This window comes from Photinus pyralis, unplaced genomic scaffold, assembly GCF_008802855.1.
Source record: "Photinus pyralis isolate 1611_PpyrPB1 unplaced genomic scaffold, Ppyr1.3 Ppyr1.4_LG8, whole genome shotgun sequence".
NCBI classification, from domain to species: domain Eukaryota; kingdom Metazoa; phylum Arthropoda; class Insecta; order Coleoptera; family Lampyridae; genus Photinus; species Photinus pyralis.
The window spans coordinates 11,032,276-11,047,349 of NW_022170819.1; the positions used below are offsets into that span (position 1 = coordinate 11,032,276).

The 15,074-nt window shown below is 44.2% G+C and overlaps 2 protein-coding genes across 3 annotated transcripts; one reads left to right on the forward strand and one right to left on the reverse strand.

The window, feature by feature from the left end:
* Positions 1-5,978: 5,978 nt before the first annotated feature.
* Positions 5,979-6,788, reverse strand: LOC116177808 (ragulator complex protein LAMTOR2 homolog). Its single transcript, XM_031496919.1, has 2 exons — positions 6,487-6,788; positions 5,979-6,433 (listed from the first exon to the last, which is right to left on the reverse strand). The coding sequence occupies exons 1-2, from the start codon at positions 6,552-6,554 to the stop codon at positions 6,124-6,126; spliced, it is 378 nt and encodes a 125-aa protein (XP_031352779.1). The 5' UTR covers positions 6,555-6,788; the 3' UTR covers positions 5,979-6,123.
* Positions 6,789-6,846: 58 nt separating this feature from the next.
* LOC116177807 (DDB1- and CUL4-associated factor 11-like) lies at positions 6,847-14,983 on the forward strand. Of its 2 annotated transcripts, none has more exons than XM_031496916.1 (10): positions 6,847-7,184; positions 7,234-7,336; positions 9,728-9,829; positions 9,881-10,040; positions 10,089-10,235; positions 10,742-10,923; positions 10,972-11,311; positions 11,363-11,518; positions 11,575-11,681; positions 14,304-14,983. In XM_031496916.1, the coding sequence occupies exons 1-10, from the start codon at positions 7,051-7,053 to the stop codon at positions 14,496-14,498; spliced, it is 1,626 nt and encodes a 541-aa protein (XP_031352776.1). In that variant the 5' UTR covers positions 6,847-7,050; the 3' UTR covers positions 14,499-14,983. The 2 variants fall into 2 exon arrangements, with proteins under 2 accessions (XP_031352776.1, XP_031352777.1); XM_031496917.1 differs by having other exon boundaries at positions 6,847-7,175.
* The last annotated feature ends 91 nt before the right edge of the window (positions 14,984-15,074 follow it).

Sequence of the window (15,074 nt, forward strand, 5' to 3'; positions counted from 1 at the left end):
CCAACCTCCCAAGTCAAGGTGTTAGCGACCGTGCCGAGGACTGCGTGGCACTGGGGTGCAGTGTCGATAACGGTGCCCCTCGGATACCGGGCGACCTCCGAGTGGTGGCTCCTTTCCTTCGGGAAGGGGCTGGCAGCCAAGCCCTGGGCAAGCGGCTCTGCCCAGGTGAGACCGCATTTCCGCACTACTCGTGGGAATTGTATGGAACTTTCAGACAAAACCTATCTGGGCTCCTCGTAAGAGGGGACCAACAAGCCGGGCCCTCAAAAGGGGTCCGGTAACGGGGCAGGCCTCCTCGAAAGAGGGGACGGCTCCAACGCAGGGCCTTACCCAAGGACCTGGTGGTGGGTCAGCTCCTATTCGCAAGAAGAATAGGACTGGCGCACAGAAGGCGATGGCCAGGAAGCGCCGGCTCGAGGGTAAAACCTCGGGGCAAGCGGGCCCTGCACCAAAGCCTAAGGCTGCGTCTGGGTCGTTGGCTCAGGGGGGCAATCCGACGTCAGGGACTAAGCGTCTCAGATCAGAGGGAAGCACTCCAGGGTCTGGCTCAAGGCAGCCTGAGAAGAAGCCTAGAGGTTCTGATGCACCCAAGGGTGCACCACGAACTTATGGGCAAGTCGCTGCGGCAGGGCTTAAGGTGGCCGTCGTTCCGGTTTCATACCCGGAGGTGGACATCTCTGAGGCTCAGTCGAGGTGCATTATGGCTGCATTGAATGCAGTCGTAGACCAGATGGAGGGAGGGCCCTTTCCTCGGCTGGCAGGGTTCCGCTGGAATCCGCAGGGTGCCATCGTGGCCGAATGCGAGGACCAGTGGACCTTGGACTGGTTGGAGAGGACCGTCCCTCTTATCCGGCCCTGGGATGGCGCGTCGCTGAAAGTTCAGAGGCACGTCCCGAGGGTAACCAAGGTGATGGCTGTGTTGTACGGGCTCCCGGATGACACGGACACCATTTTGAAGCGCCTCCAGAGGCAAAATCCTGGTTTCAGGACGAGTCTATGGAGGACGTTCTTTCGCAGGGAGGAGCCTGGTAGGATTCTCCTCGCATTTGGTGTCGATGAGACGTCCTATCAGGCACTCCAGCGACAGAACTTTCAGGCGCACGCGGGGGTCTCGCGCGTCACTTTTGTGACGAAAGCGGGTGCTCCGGCTGCGCAAGGTAAGGGAGAGAGCTCCACCGAAGCAGCGGGACCTAGTTCCGTTGCGACGGAGGGGGCTCAACCTCGCGGTGTTGATCTCGAAGAGGCGGCGGGATTGCTCCCGGCACCCGAAGAGATCGAGAAAGATGTCAGCGAGCTTTTGGCTCGTGTGGCGGTTCTTGGCTCCGACCAGGGGTCGGAACCGTCGGCATCCCTAAAGGAGGAGGGAACCTAGTACATCAGTGATGGACAAAGTAACCTTCTTACAGAGCAATTTGCAGCACAGTAAGGGGGCGACCTGTCTAATAGGTCGTCAACTTGCTGTAAAGCAGACAGGCGTATGCCTCATACAAGAACCTTGGGTTTACAAGGGACGAGTAAGAGGTCTGGGCCAGGTGGAGGACTCTCTTTATTATAAGAGGGACAGCCAACTGAACCCGAGGACTTGCATTTATGTCGATAGACGAATCGAGTCTTATCTAATGGCTGATTTTTGTTTCAGGGATCTCGTAGCTCTACGACTTCAGCTGAAAGATGACAGAGGACGGGGCAGGCACTTGGTGGTCTGCTCCGCCTATCTCCCGTACGACTCAGAAGGGGCTCCACCAACCAAGGAGCTGGCTGAGTTGATAGAGTACTGTCGAAGTAATGGGCTCCCTCTTGTGGTTGGCTGTGATGCAAACGCACACCATGTTGTGTGGGGCAGCACGGACACGAACTCGAGGGGCGACCACCTTCTGGAGTACTTGCAAACAACTGATTTGAATGTTTTAAATCAGGGAGCAGCCCCTACCTTCGTCACAGCGCGGAGGCAGGAGGTCATTGATCTGACGCTGGGCTCCTTTTCAATAGCTCACATGATCACGAATTGGAGAGTGTCTGATGAGCCGTCGCTTTCGGACCACAGGCACATTCTCTTCCAACTGAACCTGGCATTGCACTGCGGGCCCTGTAGGTTTCGGAATCCCCGATCCACTGACTGGGAACTGCTATGTGGCAAAACTGTCGGACCGGTTGGATAGACCACCTTTGCTCTGTCGGAAAGCAGGGCAGGTGGAAGAGGCGGCCGCATTAGTAAGCGACGCCATAACAGCGTCCTATGAGGACAGCTGTAAACTGCGTACCTTTCGAGGGAAGAAGAGAACACCTTGGTGGAACTCAGACCTTGAAAAGGCTCGTAAGGAGGTTCGCAGGCTCTTTAATAGGGCCATGCGAACTAAGTTACCTGCGGACTGGGAAGATCTTAAGATCTCCCAGCGCAGGTATAAGGACCATATTCGGAGGTCGAAACGAGGATCTTGGAGGACTTTCTGTGGTAACATGGAAGGTCTTCCTGAAGTTCAAAAACTTCGTAAAATCCTTTTGAAGGACCCGGGGCAAAAGGTGGGGACACTGAGGCTTCCATGCGGTAGATATACGTCTACCGCGGGTGAGGCACTCACATGTATCCTGGAAACACACTTTCCAGGCTCTGGGGACTACTTAACTTCGGACCCACCAAAAGGAGCTACTCGGGTCGGTATAAGGCCGATCAACTGGAAGGTAGCTTCCCGGGTGGTTACCGAGGGATCTCTGAGATGGGCGGTCAACACGTTCAGCCCATTTAAGAGTGCAGGACCGGATGGGATATTCCCGGCTCTTCTACAGAAGGGCCTGGATCCGCTGCTCTTACACTTGTTGCATCTCTTCAGAGCCTCTCTGGCTTTAGGGTATATCCCCGAAAGCTGGAGGAAGGTAAGAGTTGTGTACCTACCTAAGCCGGGTCGTGCTAAATATGACGTGGCGAAGGACTATAGGCCCATCAGCCTATCATCGTTTCTTCTAAAAACGGTGGAGAAGCTGGTGGATGCATACATAAGGAATGGCGTACTGGTTAGTAGACCACTACATCCGTTCCAACATGCTTACAGGGCTGGTATGTCCACGGAGACGGCTCTACACAGCCTGGTGTGCAGGCTGGAAAAGGGAATGTCTTCCGGGGGGATAGCTCTGGGAGCGTTTTTAGATATCGAGGGTGCGTTTAACAACACCACGTTCGATTCGATTAGTGAGGCTGCTGAGAGCTTTGGTATTGATGGGTCGATCGTAAGATGGATCCGAGCCATGCTCGAAAGCAGAATCATTATATCCTCAATTGGGATGACGGAGATGAGCTCATCGGTTACTAGAGGATGTCCGAAGGGTGGGGTATTGTCTCCACTGCTGTGGTGCCTGGTACTAGACGGGCTCCTCCGCACCTTGAACGAGGGGGGAGCGTATACACAGGGATACGCGGACGATCTCGCGATCGTCATAACTGGGAAGTTTCCAAACACCGTGAAAGAGCTCATGCAGGGGGCTCTCGAACAGGTGGATAGGTGGTGCAGTAGCCATGGCCTTTCCGTTAACCCGGAAAAGACCGAGGTTGTTTCATTCACGAATAGAAGGAGAGCGGATCTTGCTGGACTCGCTCTTCGAGGACGTCAACTGGGTCTGACCAGGTCAGTGAAATACCTGGGAGTCATCATTGACTCCCGCCTGACCTGGAAAGGGCACATTGAGCGCATAAGCAAAAAGGCCACTGCATGTCTATATGTGCATGCAGAAGGGCTTTTGGTTGTACATGGGGCTTGAACCCTCGACTGGTATACTGGCTTTACACTGCAGTGATAAGGCCAATAATATATACTGTATGGTGCACTTGTATGGTGGCCTGCGATGCGCAGGGTAACCTACAGGAAGCAGCTAGGAAAGGTCCAGCGACTCGCCTGTCTGGGAGTCACTGGAGCCCTAAAAACCACGCCAACCTTGGCCATGGAGGCACTTCTGGGCCTAGAGCCTTTACACTTAGCTGTGGAGGCAGAGGCTCGGAAAGCTTCCATACGGCTAAACGATTGGGATGAATGGAAGGATCGAGGCAGCCTTGGGCACGGGCGGATCTGGGAGGAAACCCTCAGGACCGATCCCCTCCTCGCAAGGAGGGACGTGATCCGGGCTATCTTGCTAAGACCAAAGCGTTATAAAGTCATTCTCCCGGATAGGGAGCATTGGCTGAACTCGGATTGCCCGTTCCTCAAACCTGAGGGGCTCGTGTGGTTTACAGACGGGTCCCAAACAGAAAGGGGAACGGGCATGGGTATATATGGTGATCGACCGAGAGCCAGCGTCAGCGTCTCCCTTGGTCAGCATAGCACCGTGTTTCAGGCAGAGATGTTAGCCATCATGACCTGTGCACAGGAAAACCTCCGTAGAGGTTACCGCAATAAGCATATATACATATGCAGTGATAGTCAGCTACGGCGCTTGATTGCAGGCGAACCCTAGATAGATTAGGTGAGTCTAATAGGGTAAGCTTGATTTGGGTGCCAGCGCACTGCGGAATAGGGGGCAACGAAAGGGCGGACGAGTTGGCTCGCGAAGGCAGTGGTGGGGTCTTCGTCGGGCCCGAGCCTACCCTAGGGATTGCTCCCTCCGTTGTTAGGGCCAGGATTAAAGATTGGTTGACCAGTCAATTCCAGGCTCAGTGGCAACAAGTAACCGGACTCTGGCAGTCCAAGGCCTTTCTAACAGGGCCCGTTGGCAAATCGGGGTCTTCTAAGCTTCTAAAACTGAATAGAAGCCAGCTTAGGAAGATCACTGGTGTTCTTACGGGACACTGGATGGTCAACTATCACCTGCATAACATTGGGCTCGCGGAGGAGTCAACGTGCAGGTTCTGTGGCGAGGCAGATGAAACTACCGAGCATGTGGTCTGTCACTGTGACGCTTTGATCAGGGACAGATATCAACTCCTTGGAGACAGATACCTGGAACCGAGGAGGGTGAAGCAACTTAGGCTAAACAGGGTCCTATATCCTTCATTGAGAGGAACGGGCTCTGAACTCAGTTGCGAAGAAAGGGGGTAGGCACAATGGGCCCCTGGTGTGCCTAAGTGCTGCCCGGTCGGGCTCCCCTGCGAATAGAATAGAATAGACCACAGCATAGTGTAAAGGATTTAGTCCCAAAAGTGACTCCATGGCCCTCGCCATGGCCAAAGTTGGCGTGGTTGTTTCCCAGACAGGCAAGTCTCTACTGTACCTCACCAAGCTGCTTCCTGTAGGTTATATGCACTGAGCATGGCAGGCCATCACCATACTGTACAGTAATTATTGACCTTATCACTACAGTTTAAAGCCAAAGTATACCAGTCGAGGGTTCATAGCCCCATTCAATGCAGCCAAAAGCCCTACTTCTACATGCCCATAGACATTGAGGAGTGACCTTAGTTGCATATTCGCTCAATGTGCGATTTTCAGGTCAGTCGGGAAGCTATGACGACTCCCAAATATTTCACTCGCCTAGTCAGTCAGTGTTGATTGTGAATCTCAATGATCCCTAGCAGTAACCACCCAAGCCAGCATATTTTCTAGTCGATATCGGCCTTACACTAGCAGTACCTGATGGGACAGAAGCAAATTCCTCTACTATAAAGGCACCTTCTGTCTAGTTCACTATAAGTACTACCTAACGGGTCACTGAACCTCAACAATGTAGACCTAAAAGTTGACCCACTATGCAGAGGGTACAAGGAAGAAGAAGAAACTCCTCCTGCATATATTACAGGTCAAGACACAGGTTCCGTGAGGAAATGCAACCTTCCAGCAGGATTCTTCAAATCTTAAGGGAGATAGATTAAAGCTAGCTAGAGTTGATAGGAAACCACCTCCAACAATAAAATATCCATATAACTATATACTCTCTTTCCACTTCAGCCACAATGTGACATTCTTCAAAGTAATAAATGCAGGTAGGCGACTAACACATACGGTCAGTCAACTTGGTTCCTACCCAAACCCTACAAGCGACCAACAAAAACGGAAGAATATCACAGATGTAATTTAATTTGTATAAAATACATATTACTAGAACAAAATCAGTGGATGTGAATAAAGTAATAGATAACACAAGAAGATCTAGTGCTTAATTACAAACTAACAATACAAATTGATTAAAATATAAACTAAACAGTTAGGACAACGTAATTTGTTTCAAAGGGCCCTCTAAATACAAAGCAAGAGCATTGGCCTTCTCCTTCAGCATTCCAAATCCGACGGTATTTCTAGCATAGAGGCAAAGCAACACGTGCGCAACTTGCGTGATCGCGATTCTACCCTCCATACACTCCATGAGAATCATTTGCGGTCGATCTTCCCTAAACGCATTTCGACAATTCTTTTCGTAGGCGCACCAAATGTTGCTGGCGATCGCGGCGGTGACCCGCGCACTTTTGTCGTCGTAGCCACTGTAAGCTAGTAGGGTGCCCTCTTGGTTTAACAATCTGAAAGGACGACGTTAGTGGTAAGATTCGTAGGGGCGGAGTGTTACTGTTACAGGGTGTTCTCGATTCCTCCAGTATTCGCTTGGCTTAACACCTGAGTTAAAACTTTCGGTTTTAGCATTTTGTGCTCACTTTTTGTGTAATTCTGAAAATAGTGACTAACTAAAGATAACCTCACAATTATAATCTATAAAGGTGAAGTCACACACAGGGTGATTGCAGTGAAAGATTTTATGGAATCTTGCAGATACTCAGCTGAAAGTTTTAAACAGGTCAGAGAGTTGTTAACTAGAGTGAATTAATTTTGTATACAAACAGCAGAACATAATGTCTAATTCTGGGGAAGATTAATTGACGTAAGTTTTGACCATCACTGTATATAGGTGTTTTTGTTTATGAAATGAAGGACCGCACATGCGCCTTCTGTCTATTGTCATCAATTTTCTTCATTTCTGTAACAATTGTGTAATTTTCCAAAATTTTCATCTAATCCCCCCACATGTAATATTAATCATTAATCATCTACAAGATACACATAGGACGTTCACAAAAAAATAAAATGTTTAGCAAATAGCGTCGAAAACGTATAGTTTCCTCCAAAGTCATTCGCGAGCCTTATGGGATCAAATAATTCGAGATCAAGAAGGATGGTCGACGAAGAAAGCAGACACCAGTCCGGTTCGGAAGATGAGTCTGATCAGGAGCTCGACTACGCCGCTATCTTGCAAAGTCTAATTAATAGGTATACAAAGTACGATTCTTGACTTTCTTACGAGACATGCTCTATTTATCTTTTTTAGTGGTTCCGTTCATATTATTACGTCGCATTACGACGATGAAGACCAGTATTATGGGCCGCCTCTACCTAAAATCAAGCATAAGCCGAATACCGAGGATCTGAAGGTAAGGCACGGCAGTAGATGAATATTGTTTTATTGTTCCTTAAAAGGTATTTGCAAAATAGTTGCTTACTCTTCACCTTTGCAATTACATCTTGTGCAGATACACTGCAACAGTGCTGAGCAGAAGAGGGGGCGGCCAGAGGATGCATGCATTAAATCGGAATTTCCCCCTTGCCAAAATATACCCTGCTGTGCCAATTTCAGGGTCACTCGGGTAGACCACTACACCAAATTTGAGTAAAACAAAAGAAGGGAAGGTCCTATATATGTCACCTTTGTTTCTTTTCCTCTTCAACAGCCTCACGCCTTCATATCGTGTGTCATTTACTTATGTTTTCTTTACGTCTTCATATTTGCTTCAAACCTCCTTCACTAAACTACCTGCAAGCACATGTCTAGCTAGCTCAATGAAACGAAGGTAAATATTAACAAAATCTGGTACAAAATGATTATGCATCGTTGTAATTACAGATGTAATGGTGGCTCCCCTTAATTGATACTGGGAAAGTCTGCACATAAACTATAAAACTCCCTTCATAAACTACACTTCTTTAAGCCGAATGAAACATTGACTTTAAACAGTGTGCTAAAAATCCCTCTAAGAACTCGCTAACTTTCTTTTACAAAATTTTACAACTGGCACTGTTCACATCTTCCTTTGCTATTTAAAACATTCTCCCCTCTCTCAGTGTCCGCGTCCTTGAAATTAAACACCTGTGTTTTTTTATTAGCGAAACCTGCTTATCTTGAAACTAATTAGCTTAAGTAGCGATAACAAATTTCTGATCGCAGCGACCGGAGATAACATGAGATAAACTTTAACAAAACATTTCACGCAAATATATCCATGTTCCATGAACGATAAAATAAAATCAAAATACAACGCGATTATTTAAACAAAGTTAAGCGTTAATAAATCGAATAGAGAACAATGGTCCCAAACTGGATAAATATGATCGAATTGTGTTAATTCTAAATTAGCAACCGCATTTAACGTTCCAAATAATTGAAATTACACAACCAACATTATTATTGTATCACATTCACTCGCTTTAGATGGAGAAGGTAGGTCTAACATTTTCCTCCTATTTCATAATTTTCCACGAATCGCATTCATGTTATCTTCCCCCTCTCTCCTCTAAACTAGAAAAAATCGAAGGCATTCTGAGATCGCGACGGGATATTTTGGAAGAACATATCTCTGGAGGGTATGAAATATCCCCCCGGAGAAAAACCTGAGACGGGATGTAGACGTTTTGGGAGAGAACGTAGCACCGGGTCGTCTGGGAGTATGGATTACCTCCCAAAAATTATAAAATGGTGACTTTCAGCTGCCCCCATTTTACAATCTCCTGGGGTGTGTTCCATACCCCCTGGACCCTAAACGTTTACAGCCCTCCATGTTCTCATGGTAATTCTTAAAGAATTGATTTTCCTTGTTTCTCGATTCTCCCAGAAAAGGACCTTCATGGGCGTGCTCATTGTGTCACTCGATGCTGCCTCTGATACTGCTGGTAACGAAACGTAATGAATTACTTATTATTATGGTAATAAACCTGTAGATGGCGCTACCATTGAAGGCTAACCTCGCCGACTCGCTGCTTCAAATCTTTTAACTACAAGTTCGCCTCTGCCTCTCTCAGATTCACAGCGATTAATTCCTCTTGTAAATGCCGGACGCTATTATTGGATGCCGTCTCTCTCAAGGACTTCTTGATCTCTTCCAATTCGTGAATACGCGTCCGTATCTCTCGCTGCTGCAACTGTTCTTGGTTCAGTCAGACCTCCTCGCGAAGTGTGCTGTGTAACGATTTGATCAAATCAGCTAATGAAAAAAATTGATTATATCGACTTACGCCCTCTTCTATCATTAGAGACAGAGATCGAATCTTCTCATTGGCAAGAAAGCGAGATGGTGGGTCGTCTCGATATGCGTATGTCTTAGCGCGCCCCACTCCCTTTGCAGCACGAACGTCATCTCCAACTCGCAGCAGCCGCCTCGTTTTTCGTTGATTCCAATAGGAACACCACTTCCACCATAAAATAATCTCATTCCTAGTAATTTTAAAACACCCTGCATCTACAAACAGCGATAACTACACGTGCGTTAAATAAATTTCGTTCGATAAAACTTCTTATCGCAAACGACCAGATGTTCCTACATTTTAACGCGAATCTAGAGGACTGAATCTCCAGATCCCATCCCATCCCAGCCTGTATAATCAAGATGTGTTTAATCCTAAATACTGTTCTTATTATTTTATTGTCATTGTTTGTGTATTTTTATTGACAGAATCTATACTGTAGATTGCGGTAATCAAATTCCAATAAATATTACAATTATTATTATTACTACTACTACTACGTATGCCTAACTCTCTTATCTTTTTAGGCGAGTGAATTTGCACAGCTAACCAAACAGGCTTCCGGTTTAGGATTATCGAAACGGAAAATGCCTCAGAATAGTATCGGCGCGATGCTGTTAAATAGAGAAGTACAGTAAAGTTTGCACCGCCATCTTTGACTAACAGTGGTACTTTTTCAGAGGGGAATGTGTACATATAGTAGTTTCTCGTATGCCAATAAATGTAAAATAGCGAATCGTTACTTACCGAATAAGATGACTGTCCTCGACCGTTACGCCGGTAAGGCGTTCTGTGGAATATATTCGAAAGACGGAGAGTACTTCATTACCGCATCGCAAGGTAACTACAAGCGCGCTTGCCGCAAGTAACCAGATCGTATTTTTCCAGATCGTCAAATACGTTTGTACAAATCCGGTGATAATTCGTACAAGTGCACGAACTCATTCTTTGCGCGCGATGTTGGATGGAGTATTATTGATGTCGCCTTCAGTCCAGATCGAGAGCATTTTGTTTATTCTACGTGGTCTTCGTCATGTAAGTATGGTTAATGGCGCGTGTACTAAACGATTGCCTCATTTATGATCTACGATCTAAAAAGCGCCATTGCTAATTTATTTAAATAATGTGAAAATATTGTTAATTGTTTGGGCACAGCTGATCATTTACACACGACATAAATTTATTCGACAAAAATCAATGCTGCAAAAAAGAAAGGCACTCAGGGCCTACTGACAATATACCACGCACATGCGATCGATTGAAACATTAAAATTGAAAGAAAATTACCTAACATCTGGTCATAACAGTGATTTTCTTTAACAGTCGCACAAAAACACCAACTGATGTTGCCTCAGAATCGTCATTTCTTTAGTGTCACTTGATTTTTGATTTAAACAATCCAGCTTTACCTAACCAAAACTATGCCACAAGCGAGAGCGGCATCTCGCCCCATCCACCAATTGCGTCTAGTGGGGCAACCGTTTAGTATACAAACGTGCGCTTTCCCATTCAAATTTGGTCATGAGAATTACCTACCGTAGTGCACCAATGCTCCGTGTTGGGAGATTCCGATCATCAAGAACCCTTGTGCCTTGTAAATACCGGTCGCCGTTTCTGCGTTTTCTCAGTAATATTCTCGTCGGACGGAAAGGAGATCCTCGGAGGTGCAAACGATGGTTATATTTACGTTTACGATAGATTAAGCAATAGACGTTCGCTTAGAGTAAGTTTTCTCGCATTACTAAACGGTAAATGTTATACAAATGAGTAGATACGTGCCCACGAGTATGATGTTAATAGTGTCGCTTTCGCTGACGATACCTCCCACATTATATACAGTGGAGGCGATGACGGTTTAATAAAAGTTTGGGACAGGCGCACCTTAACCGAGGCGAATCCGAAGCCGGTCGGTGTTCTGGCGGGACACAGAGATGGTATAACGTTTATCGATTCGAGAGGCGATGGCAGGCATCTCATATCGAATAGTAAGGATCAGAGCATAAAGCTGTGGGACGTACGAGTCTTTTCCGCGCAAAGCGCCGCCGAAAATACTCTCAGAGCCGTGCACGACCAGACTTGGGATTATCGCTGGCAGGAAGTTCCAAAAAAATGTAACGTCAACATTATTTTTTTACTGACCGTTTAAGGCAAGTTCGTTTTAGTGTATAGCTCAAAGAATAAGTTAGAAGGCGATACGTCGATCATGACGTATAAAGGACACGTGGTTATTAAAACTTTGGTAAGGTGTAGATTTTCGCCTGTAGATACGACGGGACAGCGGTATATTTATACGGGTTGTGGTGTTGGACGTGTTGTTAGTAAGTGCTTGTTAACATTGATGATCAGCTAAAGTGAACGAGTGAATTTGTTCCAGTTTATGATGCTTTAACTGGAAAAATCAAAGGAGAGCTAAGTGGACATAACGCATGCGTACGCGATGTCGCTTGGCACCCTTACAAGAATGAAATAATGAGTTCTTCGGTAAGTAGACTATGTACGGGTGCACAAAAACCACAAATAAAACTTCTTAACCAAATGTGTTTCTGCACCACCTGAAGTTTATTTGTGAAATATTCAGAATACACGAGCATATCTGGAAAGATTACTCAATTTCAATGTTAGCGTGATTTTGAATTAAAACGTTTTTAGTTCCCATGAGTAAGAGTGATAAAAATTCCAAGAAATTATTTCAAACTGAATACATTTATTAGAATTAGACAATTAATCAAACAAATTCTTACAGTTACTAAAAAAAAACAAAAGCCTAGCTAAACTCAAAAAGTTATCCCTACTGGCCAGATAATTAATTATTTTAGTAAATAGCCTGCAGATTTGGTTCGTGGTTCGGTGTCCCGCTCACTTCTTCTAAAGAGTGGTGTGAGGCGCGAATATTTCCCATAAATTCTCGAGAACATTCTTCCGAAGTTTCCAGTTTATACTGGTTTTTAGTCGAGCAACTCTCGATTTCACGAATTTACGCTAATGATACGTGCAGTAGTTCTCCTTGAGAAAGTTCTTCATTATTTACGCATCAAATTTTGAGACCCCCACCGTGGAATTTCCTGCATTTTTTTATTTTTATGAAGTTTTGGATGCCCATTCTTATTTTCGAGTGAGAGTTTTCTTTAAGCAATCTGCATTCTTAGAGGTCCGTTAATTTGGCCCCCCCACTGAGAGATTTGATAGTCGTATTATTTTAAAATGAATGCGCTCGTTATGCGCTCATATGCGCCACCGATAATAACTCTTGCGCCATTATCGTTTTTTAGAAATCCGAAAAAACATGGGGGGGGGAAGTGAACGTAGCCCCCCCCCCCCCCGTACGTATTTTGTCCCTTGTAGCTAGGTCACCTGATACATTTGGTTATGCGGCCAATTGCGCCACTTGAATTAAAGCTAGCGTCATTACGGTTAAGCCATAAAAAATTTTTAAAAATTGGGGGGCTAACTTAACATTTTCATCAAACTACCATCTTCATCCGCCATTTCTTTTCTTAAAGTCAAAATAACTTAAAAACCATAAATGGTAGATATCGACATGTGGATATCAAAAGAACCGAAATTTCACGTAGAATCCAAAAATGTAATGGAAACTAGGGGTTGCCACTTAAAATAACGAAGTTACTAGCCACTTCCGGTATTTCCGGAAGTGCGTCCATTTTGAAAATATGTTACATCGATTCGGCCTTCGGAGTAACTCCTAAGTACAGATTTTTAAAAACCTACCTATTTTACTTTCCCAGAAACGTTTAACTAAAACTCTCAAAAAAACACCCTGTATAGTGTTTCTGAAACACTATAGTGGCGCAAAGATTTATGTTTACGGCGCATTTTAGCGCATGATGAAAGGTACGATGTAGTAGGAAAAACATGTTAAAAAACATAACTTTTGAAACCCGCTAAGTTAGACCCTCCAGTTTTTAAAAAATTTTTATGGCTTAACCGTAATGGCGCTAGCTTTAATTCAAGAGGCGCAATTGCAATTGAGCGCATAACCATACGTATCAGGTGACCTAGTTACAAGGGTCAAAATACGTACGGGGGGGGGGGGGCTACGTTCACGCCCCCCCCCCCAATGTTTTTCGGATTCTAAAAAACGATAATGGCGCAAGAATTATTATCGGTGGCGCATATGAGCGCATTCATTTCAAAATAATACGACTATCAAATCTCTCAGTGGGGGGGGGACCAAGTTAACGGACCCCATTCTTAGAGTTTGTAAGGTGCAGTATTTGTTATGTCATATGAAGTGAGACTGGAAAGTTTTTATTTTCTATGTATACTAAAAAAACAATTTCAAACTGTTTTATTGTTTTTAAAAACATAACTTTAATAAAAAATTGATCCGATCTTTGGCTTATTGTAATAAGGGTAGAATAAATAGCCTGAAGATGAATATTGCCGAATATTCTCGAAAATTCAGAACGATAAATAAATTATGAGAATTTTACAATACACCTTTAAAACAGATCTCACTTAGTGTTGTTGGGGAATATAACTGTAGAACTCATCAAACATCTCGATTTTCATCCAAACAGTTCAAGGTTTACTCATAAACAATTGTGAGCATTTGAGACAAACCGCAAGCAAAAGAAAAACAACAAGCAGCAATTTTTAAAACGATATGTTGTTTCTTTGGATAATTTTCGATTTACCACGAAATTTTCTGTACTTAGTTTACCACTCCGGTTAATTTATTTATATTTTACATCACATCCTTTACTTATAACGACAGTTTTTAATTTACAGCCACAGTTAAACCTTCAATAATTTCGACTTTACAATCTGCCCTTAAACATAAAGGACCCCCTAGCTTGATCAATTTTATACGGTCATGAGCGTATGTGTGTAACGTTCACGCAGCACCTTATACCGATCATCCTTTGACCTAATATAATCTCATGATAAAAATAATTTTATCCTCTTTAATTTTGACAGTTCCTTCATAAACTCGATTTTAAGGGAAAAGTCTTTTTACGAAAGTTTATTTTGTGGTTTTTGGTTCAAGCCTTTCAATGTCTATTAATCAGCATGTTACTTTTTGGGGAAAGTTGTTAATGGGACCAATGATTGAGCTTTATTTTAATGAGAAATATATTTCAGTGGGATTCTATAGTAGGACGGTGGAGATATGTCGGCAAAGAAATTTCCCCATTTGTCCGAAGGGAGTCCGAAGACTTGTCCCTTAATAAGGAGACAACACACCAACCGCAATCTCTTAGGAGAAGTTTGAGAATTGCTTTAAAGCGTCAGCGAGAGGACCCCGACAGCCGTACATCGCCAAGCAACACGGATTAATTATATTTTTTAAAAAAATGGATACATTAAGCGATTATTTAATTTAATAAATATGCATTTATGGTTATGGTACGGCTGATTTCATCTTACACTTCGGACAGATCGAGAACTTTTTTGTTGTTAGTTTTATTTTTGCCCCTGATGAAATTGCGGTAACTTGAAGTCGGCCTGTAAATTAGATAGATATATATCGTTAACTATTGTGATTATAGTTGTGATAATTTACAAATACGTCATAACTTAAGTTATCACATAAGGAAATCTTGTAACTTCCACATTTATAATAGCAGCCGCTTTACTCCGTTTTGAATACAGTTTCAAATACAAACGATGACGTACGATTAAGTCCCCAAGGTTAATCATTTACTTGTTATTTTATTCGATCTCCCCTGAGTTGTGAATCTGCTTTAATTTTGTTTTTGTACAGTGTTTTCTTTGGTTTTTCGTTTCAAGAAAAAATAAACGTTTCTTAGCCCCTCACAAAATTATTATTTTTATTTATTTCGTAACATAACGGAAAAGGTCCCAAAATAGAAGGATTTATAGTCGGAGTAGGTTATGGAAAGGTGCTTGGTG

Bases quoted from the DNA above. Each gene is read 5' to 3' on its own strand.
- LOC116177808 (XM_031496919.1), bottom strand. From the start codon at position 6,554: ATGCTAAAACCGAAAGTTTTAACTCAGGTGTTAAGCCAAGCGAATACT. The intron at 6,434-6,486 runs GTAACAGTAACA...TCGTCCTTTCAG, and splicing joins GGAGGAATCGAGAACACCCT to ATTGTTAAACCAAGAGGGCA.
- LOC116177807 (XM_031496916.1), top strand. From the start codon at position 7,051: ATGGGATCAAATAATTCGAGATCAAGAAGGATGGTCGACGAAGAAAGC. The intron at 11,519-11,574 runs GTAAGTGCTTGT...AATTTGTTCCAG, and splicing joins TGGTGTTGGACGTGTTGTTA to TTTATGATGCTTTAACTGGA. The intron at 11,682-14,303 runs GTAAGTAGACTA...AATATATTTCAG, and splicing joins ATGAAATAATGAGTTCTTCG to TGGGATTCTATAGTAGGACG.